Source organism: Phaethon lepturus, unplaced genomic scaffold (assembly GCF_000687285.1).
Source record: "Phaethon lepturus isolate BGI_N335 unplaced genomic scaffold, ASM68728v1 scaffold10917, whole genome shotgun sequence".
Taxonomy (NCBI): Eukaryota; Metazoa; Chordata; class Aves; order Phaethontiformes; family Phaethontidae; genus Phaethon; species Phaethon lepturus.
The window spans coordinates 11,611-35,549 of record NW_010549795.1 but is presented as its reverse complement, the minus strand read 5'-3'; the positions used below and the strand labels follow the sequence as shown (position 1 = coordinate 35,549).

The following is a 23,939-nucleotide window of genomic DNA, read 5'->3' as shown; positions in this document are numbered from 1 at the left end:
CTGGTAGTGAGCAGAAGAGTCATGCAGCTTATCAGTAAAAGGAGTACATATTTTTGCCATTTTTCTTCAGTGCTCATTTTAAGTTTTGGGTTTTTTAAATGTCTGTGTTCTCAGTCTGCAGCTTGCTATTCCTTGCACAAAGACTGGGAAAAATTATTTTTTTTTAAACAGCATTCTTACACAACATGTTGGACCTTCAACAGAGGAAACAGAGCTAGCTCTAAAGTTCTCTCAGCTAAAAGATGGATATATTAAAATAATAAAAAAATAAAAGAAAAACCTCTGCAAATAAAAAGAAACCTTTCCTCATTTGGGACGCACACATTTAGCTTTTAAAAACTGAAAATTCATAAATAAGATCATTGTATAACTTTAAGAGAATTAAGGCTTCTAAAAACTTCAGTGCCAAAATAACTTCTCTGCATCAGTATTAAGAATAAAATATTTTCCATTTTAGGTTGTGCTTGCTTTTTTTTTTTTTTTTTTTTTTTAAAGACTTTTCTTAGTTCCGTAGAATTTTGTCACATAATATTACATACTGAAGGGGAGTGTTAGAACTGCTTATTGAGGTTTTAAGTAGTTGTTAGACTAAGTTACAGCGATAAAATTCGATTACTGATCTGATTCATTACTACTTTACATAGGGCAGTTGGCTCATTTCACCTTTTTTTCATGCTTAATGTGGCCATTTCTTCTGTACTTGCCATTTGGTATCCCATTCTGGTAATGTCCATTAACAGCACTATGTTCGTCATTTGACCAAAGATGTTTGCTTTGTTTGTGGATAAATCTTGTTATCCTGACCAAAATATAATAAAGTAAGGCAGCACCCACTAATACAACAAAGGCAATATCCAGTAAGAAATACTGATATAAAGAGATGCTGTAAACAGCGGCACGTAGATGTTGGGCTCCGTTGTGACGGAGGATGTAATTAATCCAGTATACAGTCCGGTTAACAGGATGACCAGGCTGGTCTTTGTGAATCTCAGACAGCCTCTGAGCCCGCTGCCGGTAGCTGCGGGGAAGAAAAAGAAAGAAAAGGGAGAAAGGAAAAATCGTCGTCAGCGCTCTGAGCAATGCAAGCCTGCAAACATGTAAACATACTTAAGCCTCTTCAGATCAAACAGTGTATTACTGCAGGACTCTCGCAAACACCAGCATACAGAGGGACAGACACTGCAGATAATCTGTCTTAAAATCAGTCCTTACAGCTCACTGATGAAGAATGACTAGAACAGCAGACCTGTGTGTGACAAAAGGCAGAAATCCACCCTCCAGCAAAAGCGATGAAGAGCCAAGCTGACCTGCTGCCAGAGGAGAATCTTATCTAGTCCAAAATGAATCCTATCGAGTGAGACATTTGCCCTTCCCACTGTGAAGTGGCAACATACCCTGTCTAACACACCACCCTTGTATGTTATTGTGCAACTCAATTACTAGAGAAACACAGAACAAAGCAAGAAACTTGTTTTTGCTTGCACAACAGAGTATTTCCGCTTGGGTCCAGAGTTCAGCCGAAAACTTTGTGGTTTTTGTTTGGTTTTGGGTTTTTTTGTTGTTTTGTTTTGTTTTTCAACATGCCATCCCTGGTAGCCGATCAAGTCAAATTTCTTCTCTCCCCTCTCACTGCAGCTGCAGGGTTAACATATTATTTATGCAGGTCTTGCCTTCCTACTAAGGATAACTGCACAAAGGAAAGGTGATGCAACTGATGTTAATCGAGATCTCTTCAGGGACATTCCCCTTCGCTGCGGTTCTGCTCACTCCTTACAGGTTTCTCCTTCCCAAGGCAAGTGCCAAGTAAAGACTTAGCTCCCATGCAAGCAAGAAGTGCCAGCACCGTACTCCAAAACTAAAGTTAGCTCAATGCAATAAACCACCAGCTAACACGTCGTTGCTTTTAATTTGGAGATGGTCTGAACATCACAGATGTTTAAAATGGATTCGGAGCAAACTTGTAAAGTGACTCTTGTCGCACTTTAATATCCCTGAGCAAACTCGTTTGCTGGAATTAGAAAGAGTTATGAAACTCAGTTCATGGGCTTTTACTTACTCCACCTGAGTAACAAATAAGATTTACAAAGAACAGACTGCAGTCCTTATATTCATAACACTGTTAGAATATTGTCATTGCAAACACAAATGGCCTTCTTGACCATAACAGAGGTACTGCTGTCCAGAAGAGGAAGGTAATTTATCTTAGGACAAAATAGTCACTCTTTTTTTAATATATCCATTATTTTTAGCTAGAATCCAAACATGCCACCCTACAATCGTATCGGTGTATTTTGCTCCAGGCCTCTTAGGCAGCACAGACAGACTGCTAAATATGGAGTAATTATGACACAAAAAGAGATGTTGGTCTGCAATAAGGATTAAGTCAGGACAGTTTTGTTTCTATAACCTTTCTGCCCTTCACATGGCAACTGTTGCAAAAAGCAAATGAGACAATTGAGTTTTGGTAGGCTGAGCAAGGAGCTTAGTATCTACACAGAAGCCTGATCAGTTGAGTAATCTTGTGAAATGGGACAACCATCCAAAGACTTGCCCCAACTGTGCACACAAATAAATCTCAACATGCGGTTTTCTTCCCTTGCACAATGGATCTGTGCATGCATATTTAACTCCTAACAAGGACTTAAAATAGAAGCAAGAAACAATCACTCATTCCATACCTGGGATCATTAATAACTTTTACTAGGGCTTCATACAATTCGCTCTCAGTGATGGTCTTCCAGTTCAACAATATTCCCATGCCTTTGGCCTGCACACGAGTCATAGTATCGTAATGGTCTCCAAAAAGAGGAATCCCCACCACCGGGACCCCATGGTACATGGTTTCAAAAATGCTGTTCAAACCGCCGTGACTAAGAAAAGCTTTAATGTTAGAGTGACCTGAAAACAGAAGAGGCATGAAGATTAAAAAAAACCAAAAAACCCAACATTTACACCTCCTTAATGTAAAGTTACTGAAGCAGCTGGGTACCACGTTTCTATGGCTGCAATTCAGGAAGGCAAAGATGAACGCAACTTGTTCTGAAGTCCTCCTCCTTAAACACACCCTGCTGAAATTTCACATGCATTAGATTATTTCCTTATACACTAAGAGAGAGGGAATGTCCAACGCAAAGAAAATTCTCATATAAACGACTTGCATAAAATTATTAATGGAGTAATTATATACATTGTTTACTCCTGAGTAGCTGCAGGTGACTACTACAAACAGTTTAGCAGTACAAATGAGCCAGAGAGAGAGCATTTTTCCTCATTATTCATATGAAATACAAGCTATTTAATGACAGGACAACAGATGTTACATTCTCTCTAAAGCTTCACATGCCTTACTTCAGGCTAGCAAGATCTGAGAACGATGGTAACAGCCTTATGTAATAGAAAAATGAGACTGCCTCAGAGCAATTTAGTAACCAAAACAAATCTACCTGCTTTAAGTCATTTGCCTAATCACTACATTATGATAAATAGTCTAGCTGACATGCACACACACATCCTTAACGTGTTCATCAGCGCCCATCATAGCACTGGAGCTGTTTGCAAACACACCGACATCCAGGTATCCCAGACACAGCCATACATATTCTGTGGCCCCTCTGATCTGCAGTGTATTCAGCTACGCTTTGACAGGGAAGGAAGGGGAAAAAAAAACCCAAGATACATAGACTCTAACAGTCTTTACCAAAAGATGGAAGAATACCATGTTTCATCTCCACACCTGAGAACTTGGAGTACCTCAGGTTAGTTAAACAGAAAGGTTATCATCAGTTTGCAACACGTGTTCCATTAGAGCTTTGTTTGGAGAAAAATAAATAAATGTGTATATATACAGCAGTATGTACAGACCCTTAAGACTTGTTTCCATGCAATGCGAACAAATTTCGTATGCTCAGCTTTATGAGTCTTCCATGAAGAGACCAGTGAACACCATACCATGCTTTTTCATAACAGAAAAATTAAGAGTTACAATCATCAGTTCCCTAAAATAGCAGATTCAAGAAAGCTTCTACTTATTTATCTTTAATAATTATTTTTTCTCCAACTGCATAGCTTTCATGGTACAGAAGACACTTGTCAAAAAATTTTCCCATTTTTTAGGCCAAACAGGTTTTGTAATAACTACGTCCCTCAACCCTATTAACTTAAGGAAAAAATGGAGTTAGTACCAGAGAAAGATAGTCAACATCAGAAAGGTGTTCGATTTCATCATTTTGAAATTCTGATTAATTCTATATTATTTTTCTATGACTTCCATTGCAGAAACTATCATAGCTTTGTAATGACTGCTAATTCAGTAGAATATTGTTGGAAGAGCAACCTGAACTCAAGCGAGAATAAGCAACATATGATCAAAATAGATACTCACCAAGAAGGTCATTCTGTGGTAACCATTCTATAAGCTTCGTATTGTTGCCTAAATTCCTTGGTTTGCTTCCCGAAAACCTAAGACAATAAAATCAAATGGAAGCTGAGTTATCAAGACCACCAAAATCAGTGAACTCAAACCAGATAATTAAACCAAATGATCCATGAGCCCTAAGCAGATTTCCAGTTACCTGGGGATACTGTTTGCTCACTACTACAAGAATACAAAATAGTCTCAACCAAAATGTTGTAAATACCTAATACTTTCCAACTTCATGTTTTGATCATTCCGGTTCCTCACAGTCTAGCTTGAAATGCAGTGTTTTAACATAAACGGCACCATAGTTCCTTCTCAAAGCATATATAACTTTTACCACTGTGACTGGCCAGGGGTTTTACAACCTCACTATGGTTCCGAGTTCTTTGCTTTACTGAAAGCTCTGGCTGGTACTAGATAAATAACCACTAGGAACATCCCATCAGCACACAAATAATAAACCCTATCATCAACACAAGGCATTCCCTTTCAGTTGGCCAGTTCTCTGTAGCTCTAATTGACACTGTCTTATTTTAAAAGGAGTTACTAATATCAGCAAGGGAAAGGCTGACAGCTCAGCTTAAGAGGCAAGAAGCTATTGATGAAAAGTTTGGGATCAGACTGAGACAAGTGTATTTTTCTTATTTGTCAGTTTCCTGAAACCCAGTGGCAACACCTTGCTCACCTGAGGTTGCTGGAATAGTTCAGCCCATAAAATACAGGCTCAAAGTACAAACTGATTTACATATTAATGTTACATACAGTTAATATAGAAAGTTAAATACATTCTAAACAGAAAAGAAAGAGGGGAAAAATTAACAACGACTACTAGAGGATAGAGCTGTTTTGTGACAGCTCCATTGAACGACTTAAAAATATTCTGGTTATTAGAGAGCATTAGAACTACAACTTCATAAAGGATCACCAACATATTCCCAATTAAGCAAGCCATACATCTTTACAACTGGCCTGTACGTTCTGTATGTTGAAAAAAGCTTACGTTATTCACGCTAAGTTATATAAAAGCAAATAAACTATGTTACTGGTTTTGGCTCTAAGTAGTACTCCATAATGAGAAGCATATAAAGAACCACAAAGATTTCCTTGATGTGGCATCATGACACACGACTGACAAGCAGTACTACCTTGCTCATTTTCAGAAACGTCTAGTATAAAAACCACCTGCATCCAACACAAGCCACAGGTCAATGATCTTGACTACATCTACCAAAGGTTCTGTGCCACAGACTGAAGAATTTCCATTTTCCTGTTCATTAGTGGGGCTCACTATTTCGATTACACACAGCAGTGAAAACAGTCCCTACGAGATGGTGGGGAACTGGCTGCTAAATAGACTGCTAACACTACTCCGAAAGTGCAGCAAGGAGAGTGGCCATACATTGTAAGACACTGATTATTTGGAAACCAATCGTTCACATTAACCTCTGAATTATATTGCAGAGCAACGCTCCATGTGAGGAAGAGCTGACTAAGGAGTTCTTGGATTTTTACAGCAAGTAGAGCGCACCACTCAAGATGCTTTTAGAGATTAGAAAGCTTATTACTGATTTTTACTCCTGCAGATTTTTCATCCTCCAATTTCTTACAGAAAAAGACAAGTGAGAAGAGCCATTACGAAAGTCTATGTTTACAGATAAAAGAGAAGGGGCCTGAAAAAGCACGGAAAAAGAACAGAAAGAAAACCTAGGATTAAATCAAGAGGATGTCATTCTTGCTCCCTAGGGTGGCTTCTTTATCAAAAATGACGACAGTATGTCACAAGTGTTATAACCCCAGACTCTCTTTTAACTGTCCCAAATCCTTCTAGGATATACACTCAGCACAGGAGTATAACCTAAGCCTTATTCTGCCACAAAATCATTGCTCCTCCTTATTACCAGGGGACTGCAACATTTCCACAAAGAGCATCTTTCAAAAGAGTCAGGGCCTCTGTGCCACCCAGACTGTCTCAATTTCAGCTTCCGCAACTCTAGATGAAGCTGGCACACTAGGCAATGAGCATGCTTCAAATCACCCCGAGTACAGCTATCATTGCTCTTACCTCCAAATAACTCTCTGAGGCAGTCTCGCCAAAGCATGTGCCAACTTATTTGCTATATCTTCTGAGAGGTATTTCACTCCAGCTCCAAATGAGACGAGGACAAAGCCATTTTCTTTAGCACCATTCACCCACGTTTGGAGATCCTGTTAAAGCGAAAATTTATACTGAGCACCATAGAGGAATAGGTAAACCACAGAAACAGATAACATAAACACTGCTTAGCAATAACAGTTGCTGGTCCTGATGTTATTTCACAAGCCAAGTCTCAAGCAATAAACTTTTTAGCAGTTAGAGTGCAATGACTCGATCCAGAATCCATGGTACAGGCTATGAGCAGCAAAATCCTTCCGGGTTTGTTTTAGCTTCCGTATTAACAACCAGTTTCATAAGACAATTTGTCCTTTCTTAACTGATCGGTTGGCACACATTCACGTGTTAACACATTACATTTTAACTCGGAAAATTATAATTAGAACTCTCTCATAGTATTAGTCTGGAAGTAGAGCACAGGAAATACATGAGTGAAGTCTGGGACTCAACTGTGTGATTTCTAGCCTTAAAGAAAGTGAGGGTACTTCAAAAGCCTTGTTTTTTCTTTCATTTATGTAAAAATAATAAACACAACCTGAAAGAAGTCAGAGCTTCAAAAAACACAGTTTTCCCTGCTCCAATATCTCTAGGAGCAAGGAACAATACTGCACCTGTATGGCAACTACAGGGTCGATGTCCCTCTTTCCTTGGCTCTATGTACTTGATCTTAGACCTAACTGTGTGCCTCTTCCCCGGCAAGGTACCAGCATTACATTAAATGTATATACATGTGTAACAAAAGCCAAAGCCCTTTATATCCTTAGGCTCATCCTCCTCCTCTAATTACTCTGAAATCACGCCTCTTGCAATGCAGTTTTTGCTGACCCTCTTGATTCAAGGGTTGCCTCAACTTAGGCAAAGAAGGCAACAATGCTGAAAGCAGAGGTCTGCAGTACTGTGCTGCTCAGGAGTACTCTGAAAGCAGAACCAACATCAATCTCCTGGGGGTAACCTGATGGCCACATTGTGAGATTCAAGTTCTGAGGCAGCAGCTTTTACAGAAGGTCACCCTGCAATGCTTCTTCTGCAGCAGAGTCAGGTCCCCTGCCTTCTGCTACACAGGACTTCGGGGCTTTCACCCTTAGAGATGCTCAGCCCACACGTGGTCACCGGCAGGAGCGCCCTATGCACAACCTCGGCTGGTCCGGGGTTTCATTGCACTGAACACCTCAGTGCCTTGGGACTGGAGAGAAGAAAAAAGAAAAAAAAAAAAGAAAAAGCAAGAGTCACTTGCATTTTCATAAAGGAGGATCCATGGAATGGGCTGCTCACCCTCCGTCTGGAGGGTGACGAAGCAAATAATCCCGGAGGTCATTTCCAGACATATTAAGGACAACATGAATGGAGGACTCAGCATGGACTTAGCACTGAAACAGGCTGCCCAGGAAAGTGGTGGAGTCACTATGACTGGAGGTGTTCAAAAAACATATAGACGTGGCACTTCAGGACATCGTTTGGTGGGCACTGTGGTGCTGGGTTGACAGAGGGACCTGGTGATCTTAAAGGTCTTTCTCAACCTTAATGATCCTATGATTTATGGAGGCAAAAAAAAATAAAAAATCAGCTTGATCAACCCAACAGCCTTCTACAGCAAGAAAACTGGCTCAGTTAATGAGTTGAGACCAGTGGATGTTATTTACCTTGATTTGAGTAAGGCTTTCAGCACTTCCTCCCACTACAGCCTCACAGACAAACTGATGAGGCACCGGCTACACAAATGGACAGTGAGGTGGGACTTAAAACGGGCTAAACTGTGGGGCCCAAATGGTTGCGATCAGTGGCACAAAGTCCACTGTTTGCTTTTTAATAACAACAAATAACAGGATAGCTGGCACTACTGCTCAAGTATTTCTCATTCAGCATCGGGAAGTCCCACCTGCGACTACTTATGCTTGGTCAGATACGTGGTTTCTGCTGCTAGAAGAGCAGTCTGTTCCAGATAAGGAACAGCTCCCAACACTACTGCTACCGCTCCTCTGTGCTTAATTAGAAATTCTGTGAGACTTCAGAACTCTGATTTATACAGAATGAGAATTATACATCATTATGTAAACATAGAGGAGGTATAAAATATTTCCTTGTACTGGAATTTCTAAAATAGCATTCAAAAATCCCCATGTATAACAACAAATAGCTACTAAGTACTTAGAATTTTATGTAGAAAAGAAAGGAACTTCACTATGTACCATGGAATTAGAGTCACTCTACAAACAGGCTTTTGCATTTTATTGTTGTGCAATAGCAAAGCAACCTGCTTCATGTTATTATGGCTGATGTCATAGTCAAACCTCTGTAACTCTTCCCTTTGAAGGTAATTCTACCACTTCAGTGGAACATAACATGTACAAAGGGGAACTCAGAATACTGACAGGCCAAACAAGATCCTGCCATCAGGCTCAAAAGATGCAATTTGTTTGTCATATTAAATGGTATTATATAGAAAAACAAAAATGAACAGAATACAAACAGCTTCATTTTGTATGAACTGAAGCTTATCATCCGAATGCTTCCTCTCCTGACCCACTTTCTAAGTGTGGCAACACACAACTGCACACTCACAAGCTCTCAAAGTGGGATCCAAGCAACAGAAGTTTGCATGGAAAGATTTTGATTAACCTCAGGTATCAGGCATGCTTCCCCTGCAGACAGGTCCACACAAGGAAGAGACAAATAAAAGGAGATTGGTCATGCTCTGAGTTGGCCAGGTGCAAATCAGCTGTGATCCAACAGGCACACAACAATTAACAAAATTGCAACAGGCAGCAACTTAGCTCAGACAGAACTACAGCTACCATGAGCTTACAGACCAGAGCTGGATGATGCCTGGCCAACCCAAATCAGAAGCAAAGGAACTTTAAGTTGTCGTGGGGGTTTCTTTTAGGGTGCTAAATTGGAAAGACTTTGATTTTGATTCCTCACACAGTCAGGGTCAGAACTGTCCTGTGCCAGTCCCAAGAATATCCAGAAGTTTCAGCTCAGCTTGTCATATTTTGACATCAACTGGAAGGTTCTTTTCCTCCCCCACTCAAATTTGTCCAAATTTTACTTAAGCTTTACATCATGCTGGTAGCAAGAGGAATTGCTTGCCTGCCTTCTGATCTGCAGCCCATTTCCAACCTGCTTCCCCAAAGGGGTGCTGGAGATCAGTACCATGCATGGGCTGCAGAAAATGAACTACAGACTTGTCAGGTCTAGGGTTCTCCTTGAATATATCTGTGTAATTCCTGGCATAACACAGCCTTAATTAAGCATTGCTAAAAATGCAAAAGTTAAGTAAAAATGAGGAAACTAAGAACAGGGGACTTGGATTGCCTCCTTGTAGAGCTCCCCAACTTCATGACCTGGAGGAATCCATTATTCTCAGGTTCCTTTAACTTCTTATATTTATTTCTTCCTACAGTTTTTTAGTACAGACTTTCTAAACTGAAGATTTAGCAAAACTGAATCCAACTAAGTGGCTTTCATAAGTCTTTGGTTGCAAGATAGATCTGAACATCCTGGTACAATTAGCTGGGCCATGGCACAAACGCTCAGTATTTTCTTGTACGTCACCCTGTTCTTTATGTGGTGATACAGAAGGTATAGAAGCAATACAGTGGATAAAAAGCAGGCTATGATCTTTGCACGTGAAAGACTAAATACTTCATCAGCATTATTACTAAGGCTATGTACATCATTGAATTGCCACATATACGTTCCTAATGTTTAGTTTAGGAAGTGTACCACAGCAACTGGGCTGCAGGACAAGCAGGGCAAAATACAAGCTTTGAGCAAAAACCTGTGTCATGGAAGAGAACACACTGATGCCACAGCACAATTCTGTTTGCCCACAATTTCAGCCCATCTAGCCACCATAGCCTTTAGTCACCTTCCTACCTTTCCATTCATTAAGGCCATATTAGCCCTAACACCCCAAGTACCAGCCTCAATGAAACCACCACTCCAATGCCGTACGCTAAAATGTTCAGAGACACCTAGGCTCATCCCTTATGAATTCACTCCCTTTCTTTTTCTTCAATCCACTTACACATTTGACCTCCATCACATTCCGTCTTCCCGATCTAATTACATACTGTATGAAAACACACCGAGTCAGGATGAGTCATTAAAGCTGCCTTCATCAAAAGCGGTGTTCCCTGTTCAGGCAGCATTTTACATCTCCTTGCTTACAGCAGGAAAGCGACCTCCTTTTGTCCAGTTTAAATAATGTTCAGGTTCACTGTAAATTCAGTGCAATTTTTTTTAGTGTAAAGAAAGGATACTTAATATTTGAAATTACAACTTTTGAGGTCAAAACCTACAATAAAGGTCTGGGGAGCGGGGCTAGTACATGACGAGCTGCATTACTAAGCCTTTCTCAAACTCTTCTTCAAACTTCAACTGAACACAGAAGTGAGAAGGAAACACCTTTGACTTTTGCAGTTAATTCAAATTTTACATACACATCGCAAAGACAACCACTTCATTAAATGGCTCTCTCTTTCAGTGACTGTAATAGAGCACCTGATCACTTCTTTCCCCCAAACATTAAGTATTTTCAGTTTTTATTGTGTAGAAGGAAAAACTCTTCCCTCAATTATCTGAAGTCCTATCACAGCCAGCAGACAACATTGCTTCGCTGAGGCTACCCTGCGAACTTGACAAACTGACCAGCAGCTTACAGAGACCTGGCTTTCCCCTTCCAAACCAGGAATCAAACCTCAAACAATTACAACCCCCAAACCTTGATCAACTTGGAAGCAAAAGTTCCAATAGAATTTCTGAAAAAAAAAAAACCTTAGAACAGGCACTCACACAACTTGTAGTTGACGCATTACAAATGTAATCATTCTTCTTTGAAAGGTCACATTGAAAACAAGTTGACATTAATGAAGTATTAAGCTGGAGACACAGGTGTATATTGGGATTTTCCAGAAATTTTAAGACAAACACACAGCTGAAAAGTCTGGGATTGGAGATATATTCACAAAACTGACTTGAGCGAGGGAGGCTGTTTTCTCCAGGCTATCTCAACAGTCAGCGGAGGCACTCACCCAAAGGGTAAGTCTGAGCACCTACAGCTAGACACATCACATGTCTCCTTGCCCACCGCCGTCTCCTCACCAGGCACAGTACAACCTCGGATGAGGTTAGGCCATGGGAAAGAGAGAGAACCTGTCAGGTCTACTACAGCACATGCGCAGTTTCTGAACTGAATTGTGAACTACATTTTCTAACTGAATTTTAGTTTTCATCAAATTATAGCTTTATATGCATCCCCAACAAAGTATCATCTAATACCTACATTAATTACCATTTTCACTTAAGTGATTTAATAAAAAAAAAATCAATGCATGCTAAGGTATGAAAAACTTAAGGGAGCTCCAGTTACAACCCTGTGGCAAATCCTATCAGGTCTCTGCCTCATGTCAACTTCTGTGCAAATGCAGGTTGTTTGAGCTAAACAGTAGATGAGTAGGAGACTGAAATTATAAACTTTTTTTGAAGCTCCCAACTGTTCATTCAAATACCTAGTTTCACTTACATTAACTGACTGATCCTGGCACACCAAGTCCCAAAGGAGGTACCGATTCATCTTCGACCACATTCCACATCAGATGTGCTTTCTTTCTAAACCCTTTTAGTACCTGATAATTAAACACACTTACAGGTCTCACAGAGAGGGTGGCACTTGCGAAGACCAGGCAAAGGCGCTCAGACAGCTACTATTCCCTTCCTTCCCTAGGCAGGAAGCTTTCACATAGTAGCTTCACTTCACCCCTCAGAAGTTGCATGCTTGCTTTTAAAACACTGCCTTGAGTTTGTCATATACACTGTTCACAGGCTGCCTAAGCAGGCTTCTCGTTTTTCAACATGGGTATTTATTACAGTCAGAGCTTTGCACAGGAGCAGGCACGACGGCCTTCCCCTCTTCTCTTTTCCGAGTTTGGTTGCATGTGATTAATGATTTCTGTGTGACGCTCCGTTAATGAAGAGTGAAGGTTTTTGAGTTATGTACCGGTCTTTTACTGAGGTTCTCCCTGTGCTTGCATAGGGAGAATAAGCCCTTATTGACCTATGATGTACTATAGGCACAAGGGGGGAGGAATAAAAAAATAAAATAAATTATATCTTTTTACCATTCTCAGACAGGAATGCTATTGTGCTGACCCTACTATGTGAGCTTTGTTCTGTTTGATTTTCTAATTAGCTATTCTTAGCAGGCTTAGATGCTAAATGCACAGCTGTGACTATAGAGCAAGGACCCAGCTGGCAGTAACCAGCGGTGCCTAATACTGAGCTTTGTTTCAGATAAACAAAGTACACAAATACAAACATAACCGGGTTTAATATCCGAAGCTTTCCCTGTTCAGCTGCTCGATTCAAATGTGTAATAGCACAAATGTCTGTTCTTTGAATATGGTTCCAAACCGCCATTCCCCAATGGACAGCACAGGCATACTATGCAACTTCTACTATAAAAAGCTGCTTAGAGTAGACAAAACCAGATCTATTTCAATATAAATGAATAAGAAGCCACAAAGTTATCTTTAGAAGGACACATTCACTGATAAACAAACAGAAAGGTGCACAGACCGTTTTTTTCATATCCTAACTTTTCTAGCATCTTCTAAATAGTACCTGTCTCATGTGAAATATTTAAATGCTATATTAATACATTTTTAACCTCATTTCAAATTTTACTGAAAACATTTCAGCACAAGGGGTTGAAGGTCACATAGATGCCATTATATGACCTCTGCTATCACTGAACAAACCGGGTCCTAGCATATAATCTGCAAGTTACAAAATAACATGTTAGTCTACAGCAAATCCAGAGAAATGCCGTCACTTTAGGCAAAGTGTGCTGTTTGTATTTACTTGCCATGAATTTGTAAATAGGTTACAACAAAAAAGGGTGTTTTGTTTTGTTTTTTTTTTATTTGCTCTAACAAGCAAAGGACATGGGAGACCACAGCAAACACCTGACTGCGCCGAGCAGCAGACAGCTCACACCTCCCTGACTCAACACATCCAGCTGCCTTATGCTGGCTCAGCTGAAGATCTCCGCATCGGCCAGTGCGTGTGTCACACTCTGAAGGTTATTTTTCCACTAACTAAATTCCTGCCTTTTAAAAGCCACGAGGCAAACATGCTCATCTCATTCTACCAGGTTTAGGTCCTTTTCATATCATCAGGCTCAGACAGTTCAATTAGCAGCAGCCATACTGCTCCCAAGCAGGACAAGATCCTTCCCCACTCCACCAATTCCCCCTGGGTTAATAGTTCTCTTTTCTCGAGTACAAGTTGCTGTCCGTCACAGACCTCCTCTGTTGTGAGCTTGTCACTAAATGTATTTTTTCTGGTCTCTCCCCCTCTCCTCTCCATTTATTCTGCTGTCTGAAGTCAACCTGAAACTTCTAGAAATGAAACAGAAAAGGCAGGGTATTTATAAAGTCTCAACAACCTTTAAATCTTGTCCTCCCTAGATATGCTGATGTTGCCTGACCGTTGCCACATACTATTAAGATGCTGACAAATCTCATTCTATTAATGAAACCTACCTGTACACAAAGTCCATGCAGTAAACATTCACATTATTTTTCAGTATTTTGTAGTTCGTGTTAGCATAGAGGAAGATAATTCCAAAACCAATACTTTGTAGACATTAAAAAAGGCTACTCAGATTATGGCATTAGACTAAATTCCTCTATTTTCTTGCTGGTTAAAGCCATGCTAACAGTCTCAGTTGGGAAACAAACTGCAGGATCTGAACTGTTTTCTATCAGGACCCCAAGCACTACTAAGTGCACTGCCATCACATATTAATCGAACAATGCTGTTGGTAAAGTGCTGCTTCAATGATACTAGACACAGATTCAGCCCTGTCAAAATACAGAGTTTTCCCTTTTATGTTTCTCACTAGTTATCTGGTATATAGATGCTGCATATTTGGCTTATCAAAATGTATTGGGGGGAAAAAATGTCTTTAAACCCTTATGAAGCTTTTCAATGTCTAAAATATTGCATTTTCTTGTCCCTGACCTCTATGGCCTTTGCCCACTTAACAACCAACACCAACAGAATGTTTAAGTCCATTTAACTTTAAAGAGGAATGAAATTCAGACTCAAAAACACAGGCAAGAAATACAGTACGGCACACCTTTGTCTTTTCTCCTGTATCTCAGCCCTCTCTAGAGTTACAGGCATATCCAATGAAGCCTCCGAGAACACAGTCTGCCTAAAACTAGAGGTCAACCAGAAAACTGCCGCGCAAGTACTTCCTTGATGCAACACTGTCAAAAATCCATTACTCACTGGACCTTTGGCAAGCACCCTGGGAAAGCAACTTTGCCTTTCAAACAAATGGAAGGTAGTCGAAAACAAGAAGCTTGCCCTTCAAGAGAGGTTATTTAAAATCACTGCAGAGGGTAGCATGTGCAGAGGTATCCTCAAATCCACGATTCGAATTAAAAACCTTGTTGACATTACCACAGAGGCAATAGTCTCTTAAGAAAAATATGAAAAAACCCTTCACCTTCCTAAGCACTAAGCGCCATCGTATAACTTGTAAACATACACAGACAAGTTTATGATTATTAAATGTAAACACTAACCACAGTTTTGCCAGTCCTCCTACAGTTTCAGCAGCTGCCTATGTTGTAGGAAAAGCTGTACAAGTAACAGTTAAGAAAAGACAGTTTTAAGTATGCAGACTGTTTTTACTTATTCCATCTACAGAACATCAGGTCGTATTAAGTTGCAGCAAATACGGTAAGAAGAAAATTGAAAAGAAGCTGAATTTTAAATCCAGACCTCTGCATTACAGATACTGACATATAGCCACATCCATAAATCCACATTATCAACTAATTTAGGTTGGAAATTTTGTCTTTCATTGTTCCAGGATGACACCTGTTCTCTGTGGATGATAGGAGATGTAATTCTAACCTGCAGCTTTGATTTAATAAAGTTGTTCTTCATTTCCTCTTCAGATTAAATACCTTTACTTTCTCCCTGGAGCTTACCTCCTCCCTCTTCTCTTTTTCCAGTATTTATAGCAGCCTGGGAAAACTCCATGAGATGCAACGGAGCTACAACCAGCGGCAAAACAGCAGGTCAACGTTAATACTCACTTACAGAGGTGTTTTGTTGTATTAAAAAAATAATTCTATACATTTTTTAAAAACACAAACAAAAAATAAAACCACTAGGACAAGACTATTAGTAACAAAACTTCTGTCCAAGGTCCTGTTGTGACCTACGAGCAGCTTCACTGTCAAGATTGCTCAGTCAGGGTACGAAAAACGACTTTACTTCAGGTCATCTGTAAAGTACATCCACTGAACCGGGCACTGAAAAAAATTCCTGTACACCAGATTTCAGCCAAACATGAATTGACTCCCTGAAACGATGACTCCCTTGAAGGCAAGCTTTTAATGAGAATGGCATTACTGGGAAGAGAGATGTATTTCTCAGCAGAGAAGCTGAAGATACATTGCTGATTTTCCCAGCACTCTTCAAAAGGTCAGGCAAGAGGTGCTTGAAGCCCAACCATGGAAGAGGTTACGTACTACCAGCTCTCAGCCACTACCTCCAGGGCACAGAGCCAGGCGTGGGACCATCCCCTTCCCATCTGCCATGTTCAATTCTTCCTCAGAAGCCTCCATCCCCTCCTGGAGGCCCCTGCCACAGACACCTCCCACCCCAAACAACGGGTGCTAACACTACCCCAACCACAGGATATAACAAAGCCCAACCAGCTTATTAGCCGATCACCAGTTATCCACTTCACTTAAATAATCTTTAAGCAATGAGGACATCTGAGAAGTTGGCTTGATTACAAAGATTGTTTTTTTAAAGTCAATAATATTAATAATTAGGCTTGCTGCTCTTCAATGTCAGCTTTGAACACATCCCCATTTCCCAAGTTATACAAACATGGTGTTCAAGCTCAGGCACATTGCAAATACTACAGAAAAATGTATGCCTTTGGAAATCAGTTCCTATCTTCTGTTCCTCTACATAATGTTAGAAATTTTTCTACAGTACGCCAGAGAAGTTAGACGATGGAAAAACTACTAGCTTATTATTTGTCCTAACATACAGGTCAGTCTTAAAACCTTGCAAGTCACACTCACAGTTAAAGCATTGCACATTACCAAAGTGAACAGATCTTGTTGATTTGTGCATTTCAATACAAAAATGATGAATTAGAATATTTAAAACTAGAAAACCTGTTTATAACAGTAGCTTATATTAACCGGTTTGATTTTTTTCAATAAAGAAATACAGTAAAATAACTTCCATTGCTTTTAACTTTCATAATTTGACCTATGCAACATCCAAGGTCTAAACCTTGCATTTTCCACTCCCAGTACACACAATCATTGGAGCTGAAGGAATAACCACCTCATACTACTATCCACATGCCAAGTAAACTTGCTTTTTAATGGACAGCACAGGCTTGCTGAAGAGGTTTGGTGTTCGTTCATCAGATCACTGGATGCCAGCTTACGTTTCTCATGTGTACTTGGAGGACCTGCCTTCCTGACCAAGTTTGACTGAAAATACTTAAGTGACTTTTGAAATCAGCCCTGCATCCTTTTCCCTGTGTCTTACACGACACAGGTAGATGCTGAGTCACATATCTTCCCGAATTTAAAATGCAGCAGTATAGCAGGAATAGACCTGGTTCATCAACCTAGCTACGCCGGAGCATCTCAGACACGAGATGACGTCAGTTTTATGACTGTGGGTACCTGAAGAGCTCAGGCAACACTTAGTTGTGTAGCAAAAGATCAAGCTAGGGGGTGTGGGGTGTGTGTGGAGGACAGGGGAGAAGCTTTATGTGGAAATGTATTTTGGAGCCAAAAATACATCATCATATGGCTCAGCACAAAATTTACACAGTGCCCCATAATCTCTATCATCCTTAAAAGACTTTTTGCCTCCCAAGCTGATACTCACATGCATTTTACAACAGCTCTAGAATTGCTTCACATCACCATAAATTTACTGTCAAAGTCCCTCTACAAGAGCTATTCCCCAGACTTTAAAAGAAAATAAAATGATGGTGCTATGCCATGTGCAAAAATCTACTGCTGCAGTCTGCAAGAGCTTATAGACCGTGTCCTTGAATTTGAACAAAGGAGAAAAAATCTGATCTAAGGAATAAAACATCTCTTTATTCTTCCACCTGATTTTAAAGATAAATACTAGTATCAGCTAACACACACCTAGTAAACATACAACTATCAGGAAGACTCAGAAAAAAACCCCACCTTTTTAGTGAAGATATTTCAAAGCCACCAATTTGTTACATAGATCTAGATTTGTATAATAACAAGATTAGATAAGAGATCTACAGGGAGGAGCAAGTAAGTTACTGTAATTACTATTTGTTGACAGCTAGGGCTGAAAGGACAGCTTCTAATAGTGAAATGTGAACACCCTCCTTTGCAGCATACATTTAGTTTAACCAGGTACAGAAGAATTAAAAAATAAACTGTCATTTGTTTCTCTTTTCCTATCAACGACAAATGGCATTCAGTCCAAAGCATCACGTCAAGATCAGCGTTGAAAAAAAAAGCATAGTGTTAGAGAGGCAAGTATGAAACTTTAAAAACTGTGCAGATGTGAAAAAGCAGCAGCTCAACTTATTAAGTACAGGGTATGCATCATTTTAGCTTATGATTTTTTTTCTGAACACTGACACAGATTATCTCAAGTATAACCGATGTCCAAACGCATCTACATAATCAACTAGTTGATGGAAAGGAGTGCTTTGGAAATGCTGTTAAATGCTTTTCTTGCAGCGAAAACACCAGCTCACTTCCAGTGCCCTCTGTCCCCTCCTCACCAGGGACCAGGTATTTCCCAAGGCAGCTGCTTGTAGCACCCGTCAGGTTTCTACCCTGATTCAAGGACGTATCTTATCAGGCTGATTAATGCGTAACTACTTCTCAAGCTATTGAGAAAATATAAATGCCATAGCTGACGTTTCCCCATTTTTTCTTAATATGTGTGTTACTTTAAAAAGCCAGCTTCATTCAGCTTCACAAGATCCCTCCAGAGAAGTATAGTAAGAAAAAGGGACAGAGAAGCCTTTTACTTTCCTAATGGCCACTGCCAGTTATCTGGAAAATATTGCCAGGTAATACCATACCCTTAATAGTTTAAGTCAGCAATGACCTTAAAGTCTCAATATTTGGTCTGTCTCTAGCTTTTGATCTTTTCAAGGCTAATTCTGCTCACACTGTACTCTATGCAATTCAAAATACACACTTTTTGGAGTTTTTCCCATGTGCATCCAAGACTTTATTCACTTACAGGTAATGGCTGCAGCCACATTAACCATCTCCTCATCTTTTACAGAGCATGCCATTTATGCAAGAACCTCCTTCTAAATCCACGCACTTTAACCGGTCAAAATCGCACACTAGCCACCGCAGAAGCCGACTCCTAACTGTGTGGTGTCTATTGCCTACACTGAGCTTTGCAAAGCCACTATCAGTCCTCCCACCATGACAAAACACAGGACACTAGTTATGCTCAGCTTCATCCACCTGCAGCAGGTATCAGAAAAGCACAGGAGGAAACGTGCCATCATCAGGAATTTCAGTCCCTGACATACTGCCTCTCTGTAAAAGGCAAGACTAACCCCCCACACTAGACCAAGGAGAAAGCTCCCAGATGCCAGTGCCGTGCCGCAAGGCGCCACAGGGAGCCGGGCAGAGCCGTGACCTCCAAAGGACCTGCTGCTCTCCTCCCTGGCTTCTTGGCTCCGCTCGTCAGCGTGCTGTTCACTGTAACCGTGCCGAGGGACACTGCGCCAAGTGCAGACCGACATCGGGGCACTGCCTTAGAGGGAGAGCAAAAAGTAGGATCGGAGCCTGGCGAAGGCTTCCCGAAGCATCTGGGCAGGCTGCAACCCAAAGACACATTTGCAGTTTGCACACCACAGCCAGGTGCTGTGCACTGTGGCCGTAAGTGCTGTAGAGCTCAGCAGCAGCTAAAAATCATGCCCACCACGCAAACTGCATGATCGGCTACCGGTGGTTTCTGGCCTATGCAGGGCAGTAAGGATTCAACCCTGTAAGGCCAGTTCCCTTCGTAGCTGACACGTGAGATGCACAGCTAACATAAGGACCCTGCAGGGATTGCAGCCTTCCCCTATCCGAGCACCATGCCAGCACAGCAGGAACAGAAACAGCTCCGCATATACACTGTGCACGCTCCAGCAGCTTGAATCTGGCAACGTCTATTGTGGTCCCCGATCTGAGCATTCCCCCCACGAAGCATATCGCTTAATGCCATCCAAAAGGCCAAACGCTGCTACAGACCCTTATGTCTCCTATCAGACACCAGCAAGCATTTGGTTTGCAGGTAAAATAAAGGTTCCAGCTTAACATCCTCCAAAATAAATCCAGTTTACCTGCACCAAAAATACTGTACAAAGGGAGCCTGCATGCAGTAAGCCAGAATGATCAGGGGATATACAAAACCCTTGCACTGCCCAGAACCAAAATATTAACATAGATATTAACATAGATGGGACAGAGCAAAGGAGGAGTCAGGTTCATTTCCCCTCACACGGGCACTGTTACCTGACATGGATATTCAGCACCCCCTTCTATGTGCTACCTTTAAAGCTGTGTTTTTCTGACTTTTCTTTACAGTAAGTTTAAGGAAAACAGGTACAGACTCTGAGCAACCACAAAACAGAGCTACCATACCCCCTAGAATTAAACAGCCATCCCCTAACAGTTTAAAAGGCCTTGACCTTTGTCTCCTCTGCGATTAATTATTACTCTCTGCTTTTTCTTTTCAAGATGTTACTTCTTAGCAGAGAACTAGAGCTTTTCAGTTCGGTGTAAGAATTCTGATTTGGCTAAACAACCTACTTTCTCCTTTTTCACCACTACACCCCACCCTGCCAAAAAAATAACAAACTCTCTCTGCCAACAAGGTAGCAGTGCCACTGCTGAGGTGCCTGGGTATTTCGTGTGGAGCAGGTATTTTAGACTTGAAAAAACAACACTGACTTTTTTCCTAATACTTCTCTACCAGAAAAAGTGGACTAGACTACTCATAAGCAGTTTTAGAGAAGGTAAGAGACCTGAACAGCTTGTAAAGTAACTTAAATTTGCCTACTAAAGCTGTTTTCTCCAGCCACATGCCCTTTTTTGATGATCATCTCTGGCCAGGAACATAGCTTTCATTTATGAGACAGCACCTCAAGCATCACCATTTCCAGTACATAATGCACCAGGCTAAAAGATGCAGAAAATAAGTTAGCAAAGGCTCCTGCCTTAGAGATGCAGCAATAGCTGAAAACTTCTGCAGCACTAGCTAGCCAATTTTAGTCTACCAGAATAAGGCAACAGTTATGAATTTTATCTAACAGTTCAGTAAAAACAAACTGACTGCCCAATAATTTACCTATGATACATACCACAGTGGGATTATGCGTAACAGTTTGGGCGTGGAAAAATCATATGATAAAAGATGAACACACTCACTTTGTCTCTCTCTCATTCAATCAATTCCTGCACTTAGAACATCGTTAAGAATTAATTGCCCAATAGAACCAAAGAGAAGGTAATATATGTCTTAGTTCACAAACAACTACAGGGGTTTCCCCTGCCCCGTAATAAGTATTTGCCAGCATGCACTCTACCTACAGATCCATTTCAAGGTCACTGTCAGTCTGGTTATATTCAACATTTTACTTACTGTTCCACCTTCTAGCATTGTAAGATTTTATAGCAGGTTAGTATCTGTGGTTCCAGAGTAAATTTAGGAAGTGCACAGAAATATAATCTCAAAAGGCTCCAAATATGTATTTACATATGTGCGTACAAATATATACCTCTATCTATACACACACCCCCCCATAGCAAAACATTGAAAGAAAACTGCTCCTTTTGTTTTTTTTCCACTCCATTTTACACCAAAGAAAGAATCTGCTTTTGAGGACAGTTAATTTTTTACCCTGAAGACCAATCTACAGAGACAAAAATAGGCAATGTTAACATAGTGCCCAAATTTATCATGCAAAGGTATTTTTCTTCTTACAGAACAAGAAAAATATCATTTTGGAAAATGAAGAGCTGAAGCTCAATCCAGCCAGCAAGGTTTTCCTGGAGAGAATAGGGCTGAACTTTGTTTAGACAGCACAGGGCTAGCTGCAGTTTGCTTTCTCAGGATGTCTGTGCAGTCTGACACTTTCTAAACACAAATAGATTAGTAGGCACACAGGAAGAATCAGTCAGAAGCAGCACTGTTACGGTCATCTCTGATGACACCTTGGAGAACGGACAATAGTATATGCTGGGATATAGTTCAGAGTGCGATGCAAGTGCCCACTCTCATTCAGCCCACATGCATTTAAACTTGAGCAGGGGAGGAAGAAAGGTGAGGAAATTGGCACAGGTTCCACGTCCTGCAGCCCAAAGCTGAGAACCATCTGATTTTTTCCAAGTTGGTGAAAAAGGTACTGCTAAGTCAAGACACTACTGACTGCAAAGAATAAAATAACCAAACAAAACACCCAAAAAAACCCAACGCAGCCTTCCACAACCAATTTTCAGGCTAAAACAGATGAAAAGTATGGCTGGCAATTTACATGTCAAAAGCAAAGGCTGGATGAAGCATTTTTAGAAACAAATCGTAGAGCATTGCAGGTCTACCTACCTATTTATCACCCAGCCAGAAGTGTCCATTAATAACCATCTCCAACTCAAGATCTATTTTGTTTACGTATCACAAATAGAAGTGTAAATGACATGGTTTTCTGTGAAATTTTGTTCTGCCTGTCATCATTGTGTTGCTGTTGCTAAACAGCAGCATTCTTGGATATCAGGTATCAAAGATCACATGGTACACTGAAGTAATCAAAATTAATTATTAATCTGTACAGCCAGGATTTCTGGAATCAAGCCAGGCACTATTACTATTTCAGTCTGAAGTTCAGTACCTGACAGCCAGTAAGTGTGCCCTAAAAATTCGTATCCGAGTAGAGCAGCAGTGCCATTTATGTCAACTCACATCTCCATTTCTCTGCCTATACACAATCTCTTCATGCTTATATACACCTAGTTTTGAAGACCTTTTTACCTACCAAGCCAAGGGAAGCAAACTCTCCATAAAAACACCAATACTGTGAAATTAGACAGTATAACCTATTGGCGGGCTTCTTTAAGCATAAGCAATGTTCATCTGTTCTCCCTTCTTCTCACTTCAACACATACTTGTTTAGAAGCTACGGTGTAGTTTCCAAGACAGCATGCGCCGTTTTTCCCCTCTACTATACCATTAAGCACCTTACTCAACAGCAAAATACTTCCTGCAACGACAAAAGACTCATTTTGACGAATTTTTGTCTGATAGTTCCCCTCACCACCACCCCAAGCTACTTCCAGTGACTTCAAGGGTGTATTTCACCAAGCAACAACAAAAGACATTAGATCCCATTTGAAATTCGCTGCTTAAAAACTGCCACTCATCATATGAGGTCAACCAGATACCACAGAAATTACTGTAAAGCTCAGCAAACCTTACTTCTGGCAGAGGACTGGCCGGTTTGGTTAGGATTCCTCCCACATAAACAACATTGGGCAGCGTCGGTCTTGGAAATTCCAGAGCTACATCAGTACAAAGCATCCACAGGCTGGATCCATGAACCAAGTCATACATGGACCGTTCCGGCAGAACCTTGTATTTCTGCATTATCCTTTCATATTTTGGCAGAACCAAAAAACTGACTCCAAATCTTGAAATAAGATAAACAACAGTGTTTTTAATCCTCTCAAATAGGTTCATGTGGTCTGTGAGCAGCGAGTTAAATTCTGGAACATAAGACAGGGGAGCTGGAGCACCCACTTCTGCTGGATACCAGAGGCCAGTGGAAAAGACGGCGTATTTAACCCCTAAAAGATGAGCTATAACAAATCCACACATCTCATTGGGATCTACCAGGAGCAGGTCAAATTTTTGCTGTTTCAGGGTACGCATGAGGTTTTGGTTGCCAACAATCATGTCACAGTTCTTGGAATAGTGGTCCAGGATATCAAACAGTTCGAGGGCTGTCAGTCTCCCAGAGAAGATACTCCTCATCTTGGACTGGAGAAAATCATCCGAGGTGCTGCTGTTAAAGATCCCTGGGTAGCGCTGAAGTCTATAGTGATTAGATGGAGGAATCTCTCTGCCCTCAGAGAGGAGAAACACTGTCTGGTGACCTTGGTCATGCAAGGCTGAGGCCAGAGTCTTGAAAATATAAAGATGGCTTTCAAACATAATTGGCGGCACCACAACAATTTTGGCAGCCCTTGCTATCCCAACAGCACTCCACAGGAGAATGAACGCTGGAGTGTACGGCTTCATAGC

General features: G+C 40.8%; 1 protein-coding gene across 1 annotated transcript; it reads right to left on the bottom strand.

Annotated features, from left to right (window-relative positions):
• On the bottom strand, nt 1–23,939 carry UGT8 (UDP glycosyltransferase 8). Its single transcript, XM_010290366.1, has 5 exons — nt 23,115–23,939; nt 6,480–6,622; nt 4,382–4,458; nt 2,679–2,898; nt 1–1,018 (listed from the first exon to the last, which is right to left on the bottom strand). Exons 1-5 carry the CDS (start codon nt 23,934–23,936, stop codon nt 655–657), a joined length of 1,626 nt encoding a protein of 541 aa, XP_010288668.1. The 5' UTR covers nt 23,937–23,939; the 3' UTR covers nt 1–654.